General features: G+C 42.6%; 2 protein-coding genes across 4 annotated transcripts; one reads left to right on the forward strand and one right to left on the reverse strand.

Moving 5' to 3' along the window:
- The first annotated feature begins 507 nt into the window (after positions 1 to 507).
- LOC135487905 (uncharacterized) lies at positions 508 to 9709 on the forward strand. Its single transcript, XM_064772129.1, has 10 exons — positions 508 to 931; positions 1382 to 1549; positions 1828 to 2037; positions 2171 to 2292; positions 2547 to 2728; positions 2863 to 3025; positions 3537 to 3593; positions 3852 to 5559; positions 6046 to 6137; positions 8426 to 9709. The coding sequence occupies exons 1-10, from the start codon at positions 747 to 749 to the stop codon at positions 8551 to 8553; spliced, it is 3015 nt and encodes a 1004-aa protein (XP_064628199.1). The 5' UTR covers positions 508 to 746; the 3' UTR covers positions 8554 to 9709.
- LOC135487926 (fatty-acid amide hydrolase 2-A-like) lies at positions 9156 to 16512 on the reverse strand. Of its 3 annotated transcripts, none has more exons than XM_064772214.1 (8): positions 16501 to 16512; positions 15757 to 15969; positions 15357 to 15576; positions 14841 to 15050; positions 14515 to 14634; positions 13000 to 13157; positions 12012 to 12110; positions 9156 to 11690 (listed from the first exon to the last, which is right to left on the reverse strand). In XM_064772214.1, exons 2-8 carry the CDS (start codon positions 15949 to 15951, stop codon positions 11115 to 11117), a joined length of 1578 nt encoding a protein of 525 aa, XP_064628284.1. In that variant the 5' UTR covers positions 15952 to 15969; positions 16501 to 16512; the 3' UTR covers positions 9156 to 11114. The 3 variants fall into 3 exon arrangements, with proteins under 3 accessions (XP_064628284.1, XP_064628283.1, XP_064628282.1); XM_064772213.1 differs by lacking the exons at positions 13000 to 13157; positions 16501 to 16512 and adding exons at positions 14054 to 14208; positions 16326 to 16465; XM_064772212.1 differs by lacking the exon at positions 16501 to 16512 and adding an exon at positions 16326 to 16463.
- Positions 16513 to 17554: the final 1042 nt, after the last annotated feature.

Genomic DNA, 17554 nt, shown 5'->3' on the forward strand with positions numbered 1-17554 from the left:
GCGACAAGACGAGGATGGTCCATTGCGTCCGAAGGAAGGGAATTTCCTTTGTTTTAAATCACTCACACCAGCATCTTGGCATACAAACATTAGATACACTTGGTCAGTTTTACTCCTCATTGTCTGGTGTCGCTAAGAGATTACTTAAAGTATTTCAATGGTTTGTTGGCCTGATATACGGCGTTTTCGCAAATCCCCCGAAACGCAATCGTCAACGAATATCGCATTGTATGACCTCCTGAGTACGAAGTCGATCAATGGGATAGGCGTTCACGTGGACGTTTCGTAGGCTTTGCGAAAACTCCCAATGTCGAATCCTCGGTATACTCAAACAACGTCGCGTTATAGGGGTAAACGAGGTCTCTAAACGGAACCATTTAGCTCAACAGCACGAGACTCGCGCTGCATACGATCGATTATGGTCATAATTGTTACAATCCATTAACATTTGTTGTTGATTGCATGAGAAAACGAGTAGTCAGTACCATAAAAATAGCCATGGTCCGTGACAGGTTATTACGAGTTTTCTTTCTGTATCCTTTCCGGTGTCCTCTCTCGAAAGTATCAGGAGTCCATTGGTTTCTAAACTAGGATTTGTGGGCTTTGCGAATTCTCTGAAGCACAATTCAGAAAAGAAGTGCGGTTTATAGCAGCTCCCATAGAAGATACATACTGCCGGTCATGCACGGTCATATACTTCAGATCAAACAGGATTAGATTTGCGCGGTTTCAACTCACAATTTGCGATGGAAGTGGTGTACAGAGATAAGAATTCAATCCCGAAATTCTCAGAGATGGACACGCGGGATTTACCCGCACAGAGAGATCCGGATACCATCCGGTGGCGCGATGTGTTATTTGACTATTCTCAGGCTAGTACCATCATTGGACTTAGTCATATCACAGGAGATACCCCATTCAAGGCCAGAAGGTAAATTGATCATCATTTTCGAGGGAGGTAGATAAATATAGGCTTTTCGCAACGCCCCCGAAACGTCAATGCGAACACCAATCTCGAGAAGTTTATTTTGGTGTTTCGGGGGTTTTGTGCATACTCCCTGAGGATATAGGTTTCCATTAGTTTCCGTTACATACCCGATGCCTACCGTGCCTACTGGTACGACAAGTTATATACGATAGATTAATCAAGAAATCATTTCTTGATAAAGGCCCGACATGTCAATGAGGTGCCTATGAAGCGATGGCTATTATGGATAATTTTGCGAAAATGACCACAAATTGGGCAATTTGGGCAATAGAATTATTACTAGCATTTTTATTACATAAATTTGTACATTTTTTAAAGTCATCTAACACTAGATAACTCTTTGGTATGGCCAACCTATGTTTTGCATCAAGGGTGACTGCTTGTATTTTTCAGAATTATTTGGACACTCCTGGTAATAACTGGTTGCTGTATATTTGCCTTACAAGTCGTGCAAAGTGTGCTGATGTACTATTCATGGCCAGTCACTGTCAATGTCAAGGTCAACTACAACGAAACACTCGTGTTTCCTGCCGTCACCGTATGTAATCAGAACTCATTCAGGTAATTGTAAAAATATCGCAACCTCAAGCAGAATTTTTAAAACACAATGGGTGATATGAATAAACACTAGTAAATGCTTTTACTTTTATTTTGTACAGAAATGCCTGTGTAAATGTACGTGAAGTTTTAAGTAAAAGCATTTCCTAGTCTTTATTCATACCACCCAATGTCGTGTTTGGTCGAGCACCAATCCCGAAGACCCACTTTACTCCCTTGACATCATCCATCTGTTCGGGCTTGCCTATACGTTCTTTCAAACAGGGATCATTGGTTTTCAGGATCACCCAGAGTGTACAGCACGGCTACTATGATCTTCTGACCAAGGCGTTCGGGAGCTTCCATCATGACGACGAAGATGTTGAGGATGACCAGGCCCACCATGATGTAGAAGGCGACAAGGATGCTGCCCTCCATAAGCTTTTTGAGAAGATATCCATGGCGGATGTGTATAATCAGACATCACATACAATTGAGGACATGGTGATAAGGTAAAGCTTTATCGTCGGAATTTTAAATGTTGATGTGATGATAATACGTTTTCCATACCTTAAAATTGTTACAAAGAAACTTTGGGTCAACTGCCAAACAGTACGATTTTCTTAATCTCTCTGTCTGTTCTAGCTGCCAGTGGGATGGTCGGCCCTGTGGTCATGAGGACATCGTGAGTTCGATCACAGACCATGGCGCCTGCATGACATTCAACGGAGGAACAAAGGCAGATATAAAGAAAGTCAAACGGATAGGTAAACAGATTTGAGCACATCTCCAAACTTCGGAGAAGCTGCTCAGAAGACGGTTTAGCATCAAGAAGAACGCTTTTTGGGAAGAAATGTTTGGCGGCATCTAACGTTAAACGTTGACGCCTTGGCAAGAAGACTACATTCAGAAAACGAATATTTTTATCGGCCGAAAAATAATTTGAGTGTGCAATTGCTCTAGATTTAGGAAAAGCGTATCAATTTCGAAACTTTGTCTTTATTTTTTTTAAACGTTTCAGGTTCCAACGGTGGTCTTCGTCTCAGGCTAAACATAGAACAATACGAGTACATGAGCGGACCAACTGCTGGCGCTGGAATTAAGCTTCTGCTTCATGACCAGAAGGAGATACCCACGGTCAGGTTTCTTGGCCAAGCCATCCCTCCCGGGGCGCATGCGCTCGTCGGCTTGTCAGTTTTACAGGTGAGGGAGTCCAAAAACAAGTTTGTATTTCGTCAGGTGAGACGAGTAACGAGAGATGAACGAATTCAAAGTTATCATTTCTGTTTCATATAAACATCAACTTGACAAATACAATGTGATTTTATATTTTTAAGGTTGGCAATTTAAAGCCACCGCATGGCATATGCAACGATGACAAAAAGCTCGAGTATTACGACCACTACTCGATGTCAGCGTGTCTGTTAGATTGTCGCCAAAGGTTCTTGATACAGCAATGCCAATGTCGAGATGTGTACATGAGGCCAGGGAAGCATAATGGTAAGATCCGCCTCATCCCAACAACCGCCAAGTTGCGAAACATCCGCTCGAACTGCAGTCCGTGGAGGCTGACGAAATCTCTCATTACTCTCAGTGGTACACACCAGCCGGTCTCCCTAAACTCGAACTTACTAAAGCTATCGCGTGCTCGAACTTATAGCGACATGTGAATTCTGCAGCCTCCCATATAGCCGGCTAAGGGATACTCACACTGCAAAGAATGGGTGTATTTTAGGAACGATACAAGAGCCTGGTAGGGGAGGATATATCCCGAGGCCTGCTGTATCGATGACTTGAACCAAGCAGCAATCAGGTTATTAATCTTGTGATCGTTTTCGGGTTAAAAAATTAACCAACAGTCCGATTATCGAACTGTAATAAAAGATGACGTTAAGATATATCTTCCCTTGTTCATCAATTTCGCACAAGAATCAATGAACAAGTCTGTATTTGTGATCGTACCGGTACTTGAACTCTTATACTGGTCAGTGACAAGTTGCTCATTTTTCAGAAACTGTACCTATCTGCACGTTGAACCAGTATCTGACCTGTCTCGTCAAGAATCTGGGTAAATATATAACTGACCAGTATCTGACCTGTCTCGTCAAGAATCTGGGTAAATATATAACTGACCAGTATCTGACCTATCTCGTCAAGAAGCTGGGTAAATATATAACTGAACTGGTATCTGACCTCCCTCGTCAAGAATCTGGGTAAATATATAACTGAAACTGTAGCTGGCCAATCTCGTCAAGAGCCTTGGCAAATATATGATATTTGACAATGATACCGATTCGTAACAATGACTTGGGTTTTTTTCATTCAGAATCAGACGACGCCAGCGCTGAGGAGTGTGGATGTCCAGTCCCCTGCAGACAGACGCTCTTCAGCCCCACCATCACCTACGCCACTCTTTCCCATTTCGACCAACAGAAAATCTTACTCTCAAACGAAAACCTCAGGAAAAAGCTGGACAAGAAGCATCACCAAGCGCGGGAAGTCCGTCATCGAGTCGACACCGATATTCTCCAGGACGATGCAGCACGCCTGCAGCGATTTTTAGCTGCCACGACTAAACTGGAGGCAACACTTGAACGCCTGAAAAACATGGCAACAAATATGACGACCAAATTGAATTCCATGTTTGATACATGGAAAACAAACTACAATTTTCACCGCTGGGGTGCGCTCTACTTCATGGAGTACACTATAAAACATAATTATGTCCGCATGTGGGAGATTAAAGATGAGCGGACCTTCAGGTACATCACGTTTAACTACAAAGAATTTATGTCCAACATAGAGTTCAACTTTCATGAGTTAAAGAGAACCGCAAATATGACTTCACCTGAGGTGCTTGCGTATCGTTACGCAATTGGCTGGGGCATCAAAAAGGCTTTGGGGCTTCGGGTTGCCGTGACCTCACGTGGTGTGGACAACATCACAGGGGTTTACAATGCCTTCAGAGCGAACGAGGCTGACAAGCATATCTTGTACAGGTATACGAGTGAACAAAGATATGACGCAATTTACCACCCACAGTGTTTAAAAAGTTATGAGAGTATTTACGAGAACAACAAGCTAATCTTTGACTTTATTAGCATGAGGTTGGATCGTATGATAACAACATTATATGGTTACATGAGCGTCTCAGACGAGGCAAGTAAAGGTCACCTCATCGATGATGTGAAATTGGCAAATTTAAATAATGATTTCATCAAACTGTCAAAAGGTATAAACTACGATCTGTTCCGCTATAAGGACCGTATTGTGGAGTTTTCCCTACAGGAGACTGAAGCTCTGATATCCAGATTCGAACTTCTGACCACAAAACTCGAAGAACTTAAGACACAAGTGAATGCAGAGATAAAATCCATTGATACTTCTATTGAGAAGTTTCTCGAGACTGATTGGAAGTATTTAATGCAGGCGAAGGCAATCTCGAGTCAGTACCTTCGAGATAAATCCATTGAGAAGTCTCAACTGGCCGAAGTGATTTTGAGTGAGAACATTCAAATGTCAATGGCGGCGTTGCGGAAGGTTGTTCTCGATGTCAGAGCGCGTTCCCGGAGTATCAAAGACATTAACCGGGCGCTTAAGCAGGCTGTTTTCACTGTCTACTATAACATCATGACTAATACAACAGGTGATAGCTGCACTAACACCCTGTATGAATACCTTCGCAATGATACCGACAGAATTAAAGAAGACAGGAGTTTGCTGAAAGCGAAAGGCGTCGCCCGCCTGTTTCATAGTTTATTGGAACCACTGCATATCCAAGGACAGCACTTGTCAGGTGCTGAGATCAAGGCGATGTCCGCTGATAATCTTGCCAGGATCACCAATGCAGACCTACCCACACTCGAAGAGAAGGAGGCCGAGTTGGAGAGATTATTTTCGAGTTTTGATAACGAGTTTGATTTCAACAAAGCGATAGATACGACTGATGTTAACTTCACAACCATCTTGCAGGATTTGAGAGTGGTACTGAAGGAGTATGAGACAACGGGAAATATAGATGCAAGGTTTTTGAGGTAGGTTTCTTGTCGAAGTTTGAGGTAAAAATACCCTGGTCAACAGGCAGGTAGAGGCGCTTGAACAACCGATCGTTGTCACATCGAGCTATTCTCTATTTCGCGCATTTGAAATTTATATCGAAATAGAGGTAATCGTTGGTTCACCAGACACCGCACGGGTGTATCTAGTTCAACTTAAATTCTCGGGAATCTCCGGCGACATTCTAGGCATCAGAGAGTTTTCGGTATCTCGTTCCGAGAACTAAATCGTCGAGAACGACCAAATTTGTGTGTGATGTCATCAATAAATGCGTTGGTTTTCCCGATCCCGACGACATGTGTTCCCGGCGAGGTGTTCGGTCTGTGTATATTGATGCATTACTTCTGCCTGTTCGGCAAAGCGAAACCAGTTTCTTTACCTTCAGTGACGGGAACGAGAACGGATATTATACGGCGATTCTCGGAACGAGATACCGAAAACTCTCTGTTGAACTTTCCTTCCAGGGACAACATCCTGAATGTTGATGTTTTCTTGCGAGAGCTCAGCTATGAGGAGATCCAACAGCAGAAAGCGTACGAGTTAACCAACTTATGGAGTAAGTAAAACTCTTCACTAATGGTTGTTGTCGGTAGTTCTGGTGCAGGGCAAGGGGACAGCAATGATATACATGCCTTAGGCTATCACTGGGCGAAAAGCGCTCATATGCCATAGTTGTGGTGATGAAGATGATGAGAACTTAATGATACTGGAAGGAACTTGTTAAAAGGAGTCACAGTGTGGCCTATCCCTGCTCTTCACCTTCTCCAGACATGTTCCCTTCCTGTCACTCACCTTTTGATGTATCCTCACCCAAGGCCAATCCTCGCTCTTCACCTTCTCCAGACATGTTCCCTTCCTGTCATTCACCTTATGATGTATCCTCACCCAAGGCCAATCCTCGCTCTTCACCTTCTCCAGACATGTTCCCTTCCTGTCACTCACCTTATGATGTATCCTCACCCAAGGCCAATCCTCGCTCTTCACCTTCTCCAGACATGTTCCCCCTTATGATGTATCTTCACCCAAGGCCAATCTTCGCTCTTCACCTTCTCCAGACATGTTCCCTTCCTGTCATTCACCTTATGATGTATCCTCACCCAAGGCCAATCCTCGCTCTTCACCTTCTCCAGACATGTTCCCTTCCTGTCACTCACCTTATGATGTATCCTCACCCAAGGCCAATCCTCGCTCTTCACCTTCTCCAGACATGTTCCCTTCCTGTCACTCACCTTATGATGTATCCTCACCCAAGGCCAATCCTCGCTCTTCACCTTCTCCAGACATGTTCCCTTCCTGTCACTCACCTTATGATGTATCCTCACCCAAGGCCAATCCTCGCTCTTCACCTTCTCCAGACATGTTCCTTTCCTGTCACTCACCTTATGATGTATCCTCACCCAAGGCCAATCCTCGCTCTTCACCTTCTCCAGACATGTTCCCTTCCTGTCACTCACCTTATGATGTATCCTCACCCAAGGCCAATCCTCGCTCTTCACCTTCTCCAGACATGTTCCTTTCCTGTCACTCACCTTCTGATGTATCTTCACCCAAGGCCAATCCCCGCTCTTCACCTTCTCCAGACATGTTCCCTTCCTGTCACTCACCTTATGATGTATCCTCACCCAAGGCCAATCCTCGCTCTTCACCTTCTCCAGACATGTTCCTTTCCTGTCACTCACCTTATGATGTATCCTCACCCAAGGCCAATCCTCGCTCTTGGTATCCTCACCCAAGGCCAATCCTCGCTCTTCACCTTCTCCAGACATGTTCCCTTCCTGTCACTCACCTTATGATGTATCTTCACCCAAGGCCAATCCTCGCTCTTCACCTTCTCCAGACATGTTCCCTTCCTGTCACTCACCTTATGATGTATCCTCACCCAAGGCCAATCCTCGCTCTTCACCTTCTCCAGACATGTTCCCTTCCTGTCACTCACCTTATGATGTATCTTCACCCAAGGCCAATCCTCGCTCTTCACCTTCTCCAGACATGTTCCCTACCTGTCACTCACCTTATGATGTATCTTCACCCAAGGCCAATCCTCGCTCTTCACCTTCTCCAGACATGTTCCCTTCCTGTCACTCACCTTATGATGTATCCTCACCCAAGGCCAATCTTCGCTCTTCACCTTCTCCAGACATGTTCCCTTCCTGTCACTCACCTTATGATGTATCCTCACCCAAGGCCAATCCTCGCTCTTCACCTTCTCCAGACATGTTCCCTTCCTGTCACTCACCTTATGATGTATCTTCACCCAAGGCCAATCCTCGCTCTTCACCTTCTCCAGACATGTTCCCTACCTGTCACTCACCTTATGATGTATCTTCACCCAAGGCCAATCCTCGCTCTTCACCTTCTCCAGACATGTTCCCTTCCTGTCATTCACCTTATGATGTATCCTCACCCAAGGCCAATCCTCGCTCTTCACCTTCTCCAGACATGTTCCCTTCCTGTCACTCACCTTATGATGTATCCTCACCCAAGGCCAATCCTCGCTCTTCACCTTCTCCAGACATGTTCCCTTCCTGTCACTCACCTTATGATGTATCTTCACCCAAGGCCAATCTTCGCTCTTCACCTTCTCCAGACATGTTCCCTTCCTGTCACTCACCTTATGATGTATCCTCACCCAAGGCCAATCCTCGCTCTTCACCTTCTCCAGACATGTTCCCTTCCTGTCACTCACCTTATGATGTATCCTCACCCAAGGCCAATCTTCGCTCTTCACCTTCTCCAGACATGTTCCCTTCCTGTCACTCACCTTATGATGTATCTTCACCCCTGGTCTTTCTTCGCTCTTCACCTTTTCAAGATGATTCAACCCTTGGACCTTTCACATTTCAGGTGACATTGGTGGCTCCCTGGGTCTATTCGTCGGAGCCACCGTCCTTACCGTGGCCGAGCTAATTGATGTCGTCGTCCACACTTTACTTCGGAAACATATGATGACATCTTCCGGTAAAAACACATGAAGAAGACATCTGCGTGTGGAAATAATAAGGAGGAACTGTGACTATTTACTGTTAATGTTCGTGTCATGGTCCGTTTCATTAGCTAAGATCGTAAACCAGACTCTGAATTAGCCAATAACTATGTCAGTGAATGTGACCAGTATTGGCATTGTGAAATCTCTTTGCATCTCTGTGTGTACATGTATCTATAGTCGTAGTTCCACCTATCATAAAACCCCGCGTTTTTTCAAGACCCGTGTCTTCGCCGTGTGTCAAAAAACCCGGGGCGCACTGACACCTATCAGTGGTGTTAGATAATGGTTAATAGCCCCGGCGACAGGTGCGCTGTAGGTAGGGACATCTCCAGCGTTTCTTTCCCGTTGGAGGGGAATTTCGCATGCGCAATACCGAGGCAACTACACCGCGCCATCTGTCGCCGGATTTGAGAACTTGCAATTGCCGTGTCTATTGGATTTGACACACGGGTCTATTTAGACACGGCAATTCATAGGTGTCAGCGCAAAAGACACGGGGATTTGATAGGTGGAAGTACGACTCATGCTATCTCTATTTTTGGTCAAACTTCCTGAAAGTGGCCATCACAAACCAACAACAAACAAGAATTGTAACCTAAATTAAAAGGTGATGCTTTAATATCATAATATGCCACAGGTTTCGACGATCATAGAACAAGAATAGTGCACAAAGTCATTATGCAAAATCAAAATGTTCATTCAACAATACAGCATGCTGTGAACACCATATTGTCGTGCACATCATCACAACAATGGGACAAGGAGTAAACTTCAGTGAATATTTTATCGCCACATCGTCGAAACAGTGTTCGTAATATTGCCACCTCTTTTACTGGAATCCACGTCATGCCATTTTTCTTTGGCATTGGTGATCAAGGATTACTGCATGGTTTTGGGATCAAAACTAAATTATATGTTTAATGTTTTAGTCTTTATAAGTACATGTGATCAAAACTGAATTATATGTTCAATGTTTTAGTCTTTATAAGTAGGCTACATGTGATCAAAACTGAATTATATGTTCAATGTTTTAGTCTTTAGAAGTAGGCTACATGTGATCAAAACTGAACTATATGTTCAATGTTTTAGTCTTTATAAGTACATGTAATTTGATTGTCTTGCAAAGCTTTTCCAGGCAGATTGATCGGCAAATGGCAATGAATGGCATACATGTAAGTAAATCACCAAGAAAGATAATTCAAGGAATGTAAACTTAAATAAATACCGGTATATTGCATTAATATATATTGTTTGGGACAAAATCATATTTTTAAACTAATGTAAGCTCTCACCATGGAAGTCATTTATATAGTGAGATACACAAGAAAGAATCCGACATAAAATATACAACAATAATAGCCTGCTGGTCACAGGAAACATTGACAAAACAGCACTCGGGTAGAACAATTTATCTTATCCGCAAACAATTTGGCACCACAATACAAGAATTGGTTCAATACTATACAAGACAAATTAGGAATGATCAAATACATTCCAACAAATCCAAATTCTCCCGAGGGAAACTCATCTTCTCAAAAGAGAGGTGAGTTTCACTGCCTGGCTTAGTACATGTAGTACATGTACCTTTCTCTCGCTTCAATGCCCTCTTACATTTGAGGTAGATAGATAACATTAACATCAATAAATATAAGGACAATGAATGGCCAAAGCCACACAAGACATGGGTAGGCTTTCATTAAAACAAATGTTTTCTTATCCTAAATACAACCTTGGTTAAGTTCATCCGACATGCAGAAGGACCATCACCAAAAATGATAAACTCATTCCAAACAATTGAAGTATTCCTTGTCTCTTATCCTCAATACCACCATGGAGGACTTCATCCCAAGATGCAGAAGGACACTTCCTCATACAGAAATCAGACATCTGTAATCAGGAGTCCTACAGGTCTGGTGTGAAATCATCCAAGAAGTCACTTCTCCTGAGTGTCAGGGGAAAAGTGGCAAGAGAAATCAAACATACCATGATTATAAGCAATCTTCTTGTCATAGAAATTTAAGAGTCTGTGAGCAAAGTAAACACAGACACATCAATGATAGCTCACATTAGTAGATTTTTAATTAAAATGTAGGACCTAAAAGCTTCTCTTAAAATGGGCGAGAAATAAATGCATAGCACAATAACCTTTTTTTATATATTGAATAGGTCCTCGCACTATCTTTTCAAAACAAGTCCAAGCCACTTCTTCTTTTGATGATATTTAAAAGATAGTAAATTTCCATTTTACAATATGATTATTATCATATTTCAAAAGCAAGATAATGCATAGAAAATGGGGTCAAATTTGAAAACCGACAGAAATCTGTTTTTAGTACAAATTATCAAAACATTTCATAGCTTCAAATTTTTGAAAATCACACATTTTTTCACATTTTCAACAAGTACAAAACCCTCAACATGGCTGTACCCAACACCCCCGAAAACCCTCAACATGGCTGTACCCAACCCCTGAAAACCCTCAACATGGCTGTACCCAACACCCCCGAAAACCCTCAACATGGCTGTACCCAACACCCCCGAAAACCCTCAACATGGCTGTACCCAACCCCCAAAAGCACTCTCCAGTTCTCTTGCAAATGCTAGAGTGAGATGATCCTGGTGCGAGTCTCCGACAACCTGGATACCAAGTGGTACACCCTCCTCCCCCAATCCAAGCGGACACTGCGTCACTGGCAAACCAAGGACATTGAATATCGCTGTGTAGCCCCAGTTAAAGGGCATAAACAAGGGTAGGTTATGGTGTGGAGCTGGGTACGGATGAGGAGGGTAGAGAAATATGCCGTCATCACCCAACATGTCGTGAAACTCCCTTTTCAATTCATCGCATAACTTCTGCATTGCTACGACCTCACTCTCATCTTCTGTGAGTTTCTCCATGATTCCAAGACCGACCGCCGGGAACGTATGATTGGAGAGGCGTAGAAACCAGAGTAAGAGTTCGTAGAATGGATTGATTGGAGTTCCGTTGCCAAGCAGTTCACAGAATGTCGTCCCTCCTGTTGATCCCATCAACCTTGACCAGATGTGCAGCGAGTACTTCATCTTCTCGACCTTCACCTTGGTAACTTGTGCCCCGAGAACATTTTCGATGTATTTCACAACCTGTATAAAATAAACGAATAAATAGCCGTCTTTAAGTAGTATGCTTACATCGACTTGATAAAACTTTTTGAAAAATGATTTTATTGCTGTGACCTGCAACAAGATTGCTCATCTGCGGGGCTTCATGTTGATTGCAGCGACCAAAGTCTCTTGTCACAAGCACCTGTGATGACTGTAGCAAATGATATATTTTTGTCACATGCAATCATGAGTGCAGGTCAGAGCCAGAAAAATCGCTCCTTTGCGAGAAGCTTTCTTGAAAAGAAATGGCAGAAAATGAGTGAAAATGGGATTTGGATAAATTTGTCCCTTTTTCTTTACCTTTTGCATTGAGTCTTTCACTTCATCAGTGACATAACTGGACAGGAAACAACCATTGTCATCTTCCATGTAGAAATATTTAAGCTTCTTCACGTCAACCTACAAGTAGAAATATGTCAATTAGAATCTAAATTGTAGGAAATACCTCTACAATCATCATCCATATCTGATATCTTGGAAACTATGACAAAACTGACATAAAATTCTGAAGAGAATGCTTGGCAACAAAATTCTACACGTTTGCCAGGATATTACTATTTATTTTTGACTGAAGAGTCAAAATCTCAACACTTCTATCTACATGTACACCTGACAACCTAACCAACACCGAGCATGCACAGGCAGAAATGAACAAGGACAGGCAGAAGCAAAATACACGCAGGGAAGAAGGTAAAACTAGCCACAAAACACACTTTGAGTGCCCGACAGAAAAGTGATTTTTGTCATTGCTGAGTGTGATCATAATCGCATGTGACAAAATCACCATCATATGACACCCCTGTACAAGCCAGCCATTAAATGTCTAAATGAATTTATCAACAGATCCCTAACCTGCCGAAAACCGGCCTTAGTGTCATTGCTTAAGTAAAGATGGCAATGGTGACACGCGAGATAGGTAGGTACTGGTGGGCGGTTAGAAGCCTGTTAGGAATATGTGGACTAAGTCAGTGGCCAGATATCGGATCAGATATCAGTGGCCAGATATCAGATACCAGGATCTAAACGGTTAAAGACTTTACAACAGAATGAGATGGATGGATAACACCACAACAGAACTGTAAGTGTACCAAAACTAAATTAAGATGTTAGAAGACGCCCCCCCCCCCCTACTGTTCACAAAAGGCAGCAGGGGATAAATAAACAATAACAATAACGAGTACAGTCAATTTCACCAGAGAAGACTTCCAATATACAAGAGCTAGACCTAATGTAAGGTGCCTCTCTATCAATTAGGTGAAATGAACTATTACTACAGTAAAAAACCAACCTCTTTTTTCAAATTTAATTTGTCGCAATTCTTCCCGGCCATGATTTGGTACATGGGCAAGAGATCAGCTGCAAAGCGACAGATAGGGCCTGTCGTCAAGTACAACTGTTTTAGTCCCGGGTCTGCATTGGGGAACTGGCCCGTGTTTTCAACAATGCCTGCAAATAGACGAGGGAACACCAGTCATAGGACAGACTGTCTACAGGTACATACATGTAATCTATCGGACGATAGTACACATACTCTTAAAATATTTTAGTAAAAGAAATGGTATTATTCCTTTTGAAGACAGAGGGGGCTTCTTCCTAGAAATAAGAGAGAGGATAGATTTAGTATTATTCCTTCAAAACACACACACAACATATTTCATTTTGGAGGGATAAAAATCTATCGAAATAAACATTTGGAGGGTACTCAATGTTTCCCACTTGGTGGGGTCTTTTGCTTACCCTGGGACTTGCCTAGTCACCAGATACAAGGAACCTCGATTTAACATCTCGAAGGACTTCAACAAAGAGCCAGGAACTTTAGTTCCTTGAAAGCCACGCTGGTTCATTCACCATGAATATCTCAGGCACCACAGGAAAGACAAAAATGGGGTGGTATCAAAATATAGCTTTTCACCCAAGATACATGAACAAGCGAATAACCCCATATGCCTCAAATGTGACTTACCACCCATTTTGGTTGATCACACAGTAAGATGAGAAAGACAAGCACCAGGGGACACCTTTGTACACTTGTAGGTGGGATGTAGGCAGGATTACGCATGCAAGGAGAATAAGTCTCTGTACCAGAAGACGCATAGCTATTTGACATCAGTTAACACTTTACACAATGCAGAACATTATGTTTTATACCCGAACCATCCTCCTTAATGAGCACTAGCCAAGGTGAGCAGTCAGATGCCAATCATTTGGTATGTATGCACAATTTTCCTGATGTTTCAGTACTCATCTCCTTTTTATTGTGTACATACCAAATGAACAGAAAGCAGCACTAACAAAAATTTGAATTTTGTACAAACAAGATAAACAAAACCGTCAACTCAAACCTGCTTATCTAAATTAAGCTTCTTGACATTTTTCCCGGCCATGACCTTGAAGGTCAAAGCAAGGTCAATGGAGTAACGACAGATCGGACCGCAGACTTCATAAAATGTTTCCATCCCTTCTGCAGGTGGGTAGGAACCTTCAAGGGAAACGAGACCTAAACAAAAAAGATGACATTACATGTACAGTGTACTTCAAATCTTTTCATTTTAACAACTAGTTTAGCATTTATGTCCAATTTTAACATAGATCTATAGATTCATGCACTAATTTTTTCGGCAGTTTTTTGTTATGAGATCCAAGATATTGCAGGAAATTATTTTCCGCAAAAACACCTGAGCCCAAACGAGTTGAGGAACAATTACTTTACATCTCATTCTAAAGGTATGACTAACCGAAAACCCTAAAATCGTTTTAAAATTTTAAAGCTTTCATGGGTCCATTCTATGTAAATGATACGTACCAGAAGTGGGTTTGTGTCCAAATACTCCATTGAAGAATGCCGGCATTCTAATGCTACCCCCGATGTCAGAGCCAATACCGAATAGTGATCCACCAGCAGCAATCAGGCAACCTTCCCCACCTGGAACAGAATAATCTCTAATTCAGCGACTGTCATCCCGGATGTATTGGTGTATTTTACTAATTTCTAAACGAACGGCTTACGCCTTTAAACCAAGAGCCTCAAGGTCTGGCACCTCCCAGACTCAAATGAATATCCAACCTATAAAACTGGTATGGCCAAGAACATGAAGAAGGAGAACACAGCTGCTCAAGAGGACTATTTACCTGAACTACCCCCAACTGTTCTAGTTGTATCATATGGATTTTTCGTCTGGCCGTATGCATAGTTACTGGACTCCATCCACATACAGAGCTCACTGACATTGGTCACACACAGGGGTATACCTCCAGCATCCTTAAGGTTGGTCACAACAGGTGCATCCTTGGTTGCGTGGAAGTTCCTTCGAGCATGAACACCACTACAGTTGGGGAAACCTGGGGAAAAAGTGGTTGTAGGTAAGAATGATGTATACGGCATGAAACTGAAGTATTGAAAGCATAATGGCAGTACCTAAAGAGTACAGATATGAGCAACCATTTGTCACCAACTAAAACGAAAAGAGGGAGAGGACCTTAAGACAGCAAGCTATTGCGAGCCAAGGACCACTTCAAGACGGATAACTTCATGGTAGCCCAGAGCTGGCCAATCCCTGTTTCAGAGGTCACCTGGGGAATCGTCTAGCCTCATTCTGACCCTGTGATTGTTACATCACGTGGCTGGAACACTGTTAATCATCTCACCTTTAATGGCAAATGCATCCTTGGAAGTAAACGGTACACCGAGAATGGGGGCCCTCTCCTCTGAGTATCTCTCTGGGATATTGCCGCTATCAAGGATAGTGTCCACCTCAGCGGCTTGCTGCAGAGCGTCATGGAATCGATCCCCAACGACAGCGTTGACAAGAGGATTTACTTTTTTGATCCGGTCGATGTAGGCCTGCACCACATCAACACTCTTCAGCTAGAAAAGATTAAGAAGATGCTAATATGAGTCAAGATCAGAACTACTAACACTAACAGTTTGTATAACAGGTAAATTAAGCTAGAACGACTTTCTGATAGCAATGCCAGTGCAGCGCAGTATTCTACACACTTACAGACATACATGTCATGTTTCCTGCTGTCTTATCATTATACCCACCTTTCTCTTTCGGATCTTCGCAGCGAGGGTAGTCGCATTTTCCAACAGAATATCATTCGATATAGGAGGGACCTTTCCCTTTCTGCCTTTATAGAACAGCGACAATGCCAACATCACCAGTGGTTTCACAAAGAAACCAAGAATGAACACGCCAATTCCAACAAACCGCTCAATCAGTACCTCTAACTTCCCCATGACGTTTATTTCTGGAATCTGAAAGTGAAAAGTGATGTGATGTGACCATCTATATACTGTAACTTCCAGGCACAATCAATCCAATGCAGGGTAGATTTAAGTGGGGAAAACATCTCGTTCACTGACAAATGTACACAATGTACATAGGCCTAGTCGTGATATCCATCCACTCACTGACCATCTTATCTTGCTGACAAGTGACATAGGGTAGCCTAGTCTGTCACAGGCCAATGTAGGCTAGTGATAGTGTACTGTAAACACTCCTCTACCTCATCAACATCTTGCTGACAAGTGACATAGGGTAGCCTAGTCTGTCACAGGCCAATGTAGGCTAGTGATAAGTGGGTTAAAGTGTACTGTAAACACTCCTCTACCTCATCAACAGTCATTTGACAGTGCCTTGCGCTTTCATCAAAATTATTGTACTGGTCTTAAACTTGATACATCAAGGAACTCTTTTCATTTTTAAAGACGTATGAAATACACAGAATAGTAAAAAAGCAATGAAATTGAGCAGAAAAAGATCAAAAACAAATGAAAAACCTGTACTTTTTGGGTTTCTCAAAATGTGGAATAGCAATGTAAGATTGTGCTGGCACACCGTGTAAACAAGCTGAAATGGATTATTATGAAAACATCATCTTCATTTATGAAAATAATGTGTAATATAAAGCGTAGTGGAGTAAGCAATATGTATAAAATATGCAAACAGTGATTTAGACGTTGACTTTTCCATTCACCGTTCCGTGAACCAGGGGCTGTGCCAGGTACTCATTTTCGTCAATGCCAATAGGGTGTCCATCCCTTTTCGCCCCCAGTCGTTTCGCACCAAATCGAAGTCGATTGCCTCGGACTTTTTGTTGGGGATTGAGAAATTACCCCGGTACACAATGAATTAAGATTTGTTGAAATTCATAGATAAACTCCACGTACATGTACAAATATATTCACTGCATTTGCGGGAGAGTACAAGTGCTAAAGAAGATGTGCTCCCCAGGGTTGTTAAATCTACAAAGAACAGTTCGAAGGAATCGTTTGACAATCGATCGGTTATCTTCCATATCCGGAGAGAGTTGATCGCTACTGAGTACTGGGGCCCTTCTACGGAGAGAGTGATCGCTGGGCCCTGCTGGTCCGTGCTGGGGACCGCTTTGATGATCGCCGCTCAGGCCCTCATGTGACCCTCGCGTTAATAAATAGGCCTAGGTTCCAGCCCGGCAAGGGATGTGAAACTGCTAGACTGGTCCATCACTTCCTTCCGATGTCTCCTGCTGCCATCTGTTGCTGTTGGTTGAAAGCACAAATATCAGGATATCACATCAGAAGAATCATTTAATTTATGAAGACAATGTCACTTTTCAAATCTAGTTACATGAGAAATTTTTTTGATATATCTACTATGACATCTTTTGTGATATACTTCTAAATATCATACCATAGAAGATGTATCATTACAAGAAAATATCAAAATGTCCAAAATGTAAACCATGGGAAATTTTAAACTTTTTGAAATATAGCTTGACCCCATTATACCTCAGCCTGGACCTCGTTTGTCTTGGACCAGCACACTTGCATTGCCCGAGGTACTTTTTCAATCCCCTAC

The sequence above is a fragment of the Lineus longissimus genome, chromosome 5, assembly GCF_910592395.1.
Source record: "Lineus longissimus chromosome 5, tnLinLong1.2, whole genome shotgun sequence".
Classification (NCBI taxonomy): Eukaryota; Metazoa; Nemertea; class Pilidiophora; order Heteronemertea; family Lineidae; genus Lineus; species Lineus longissimus.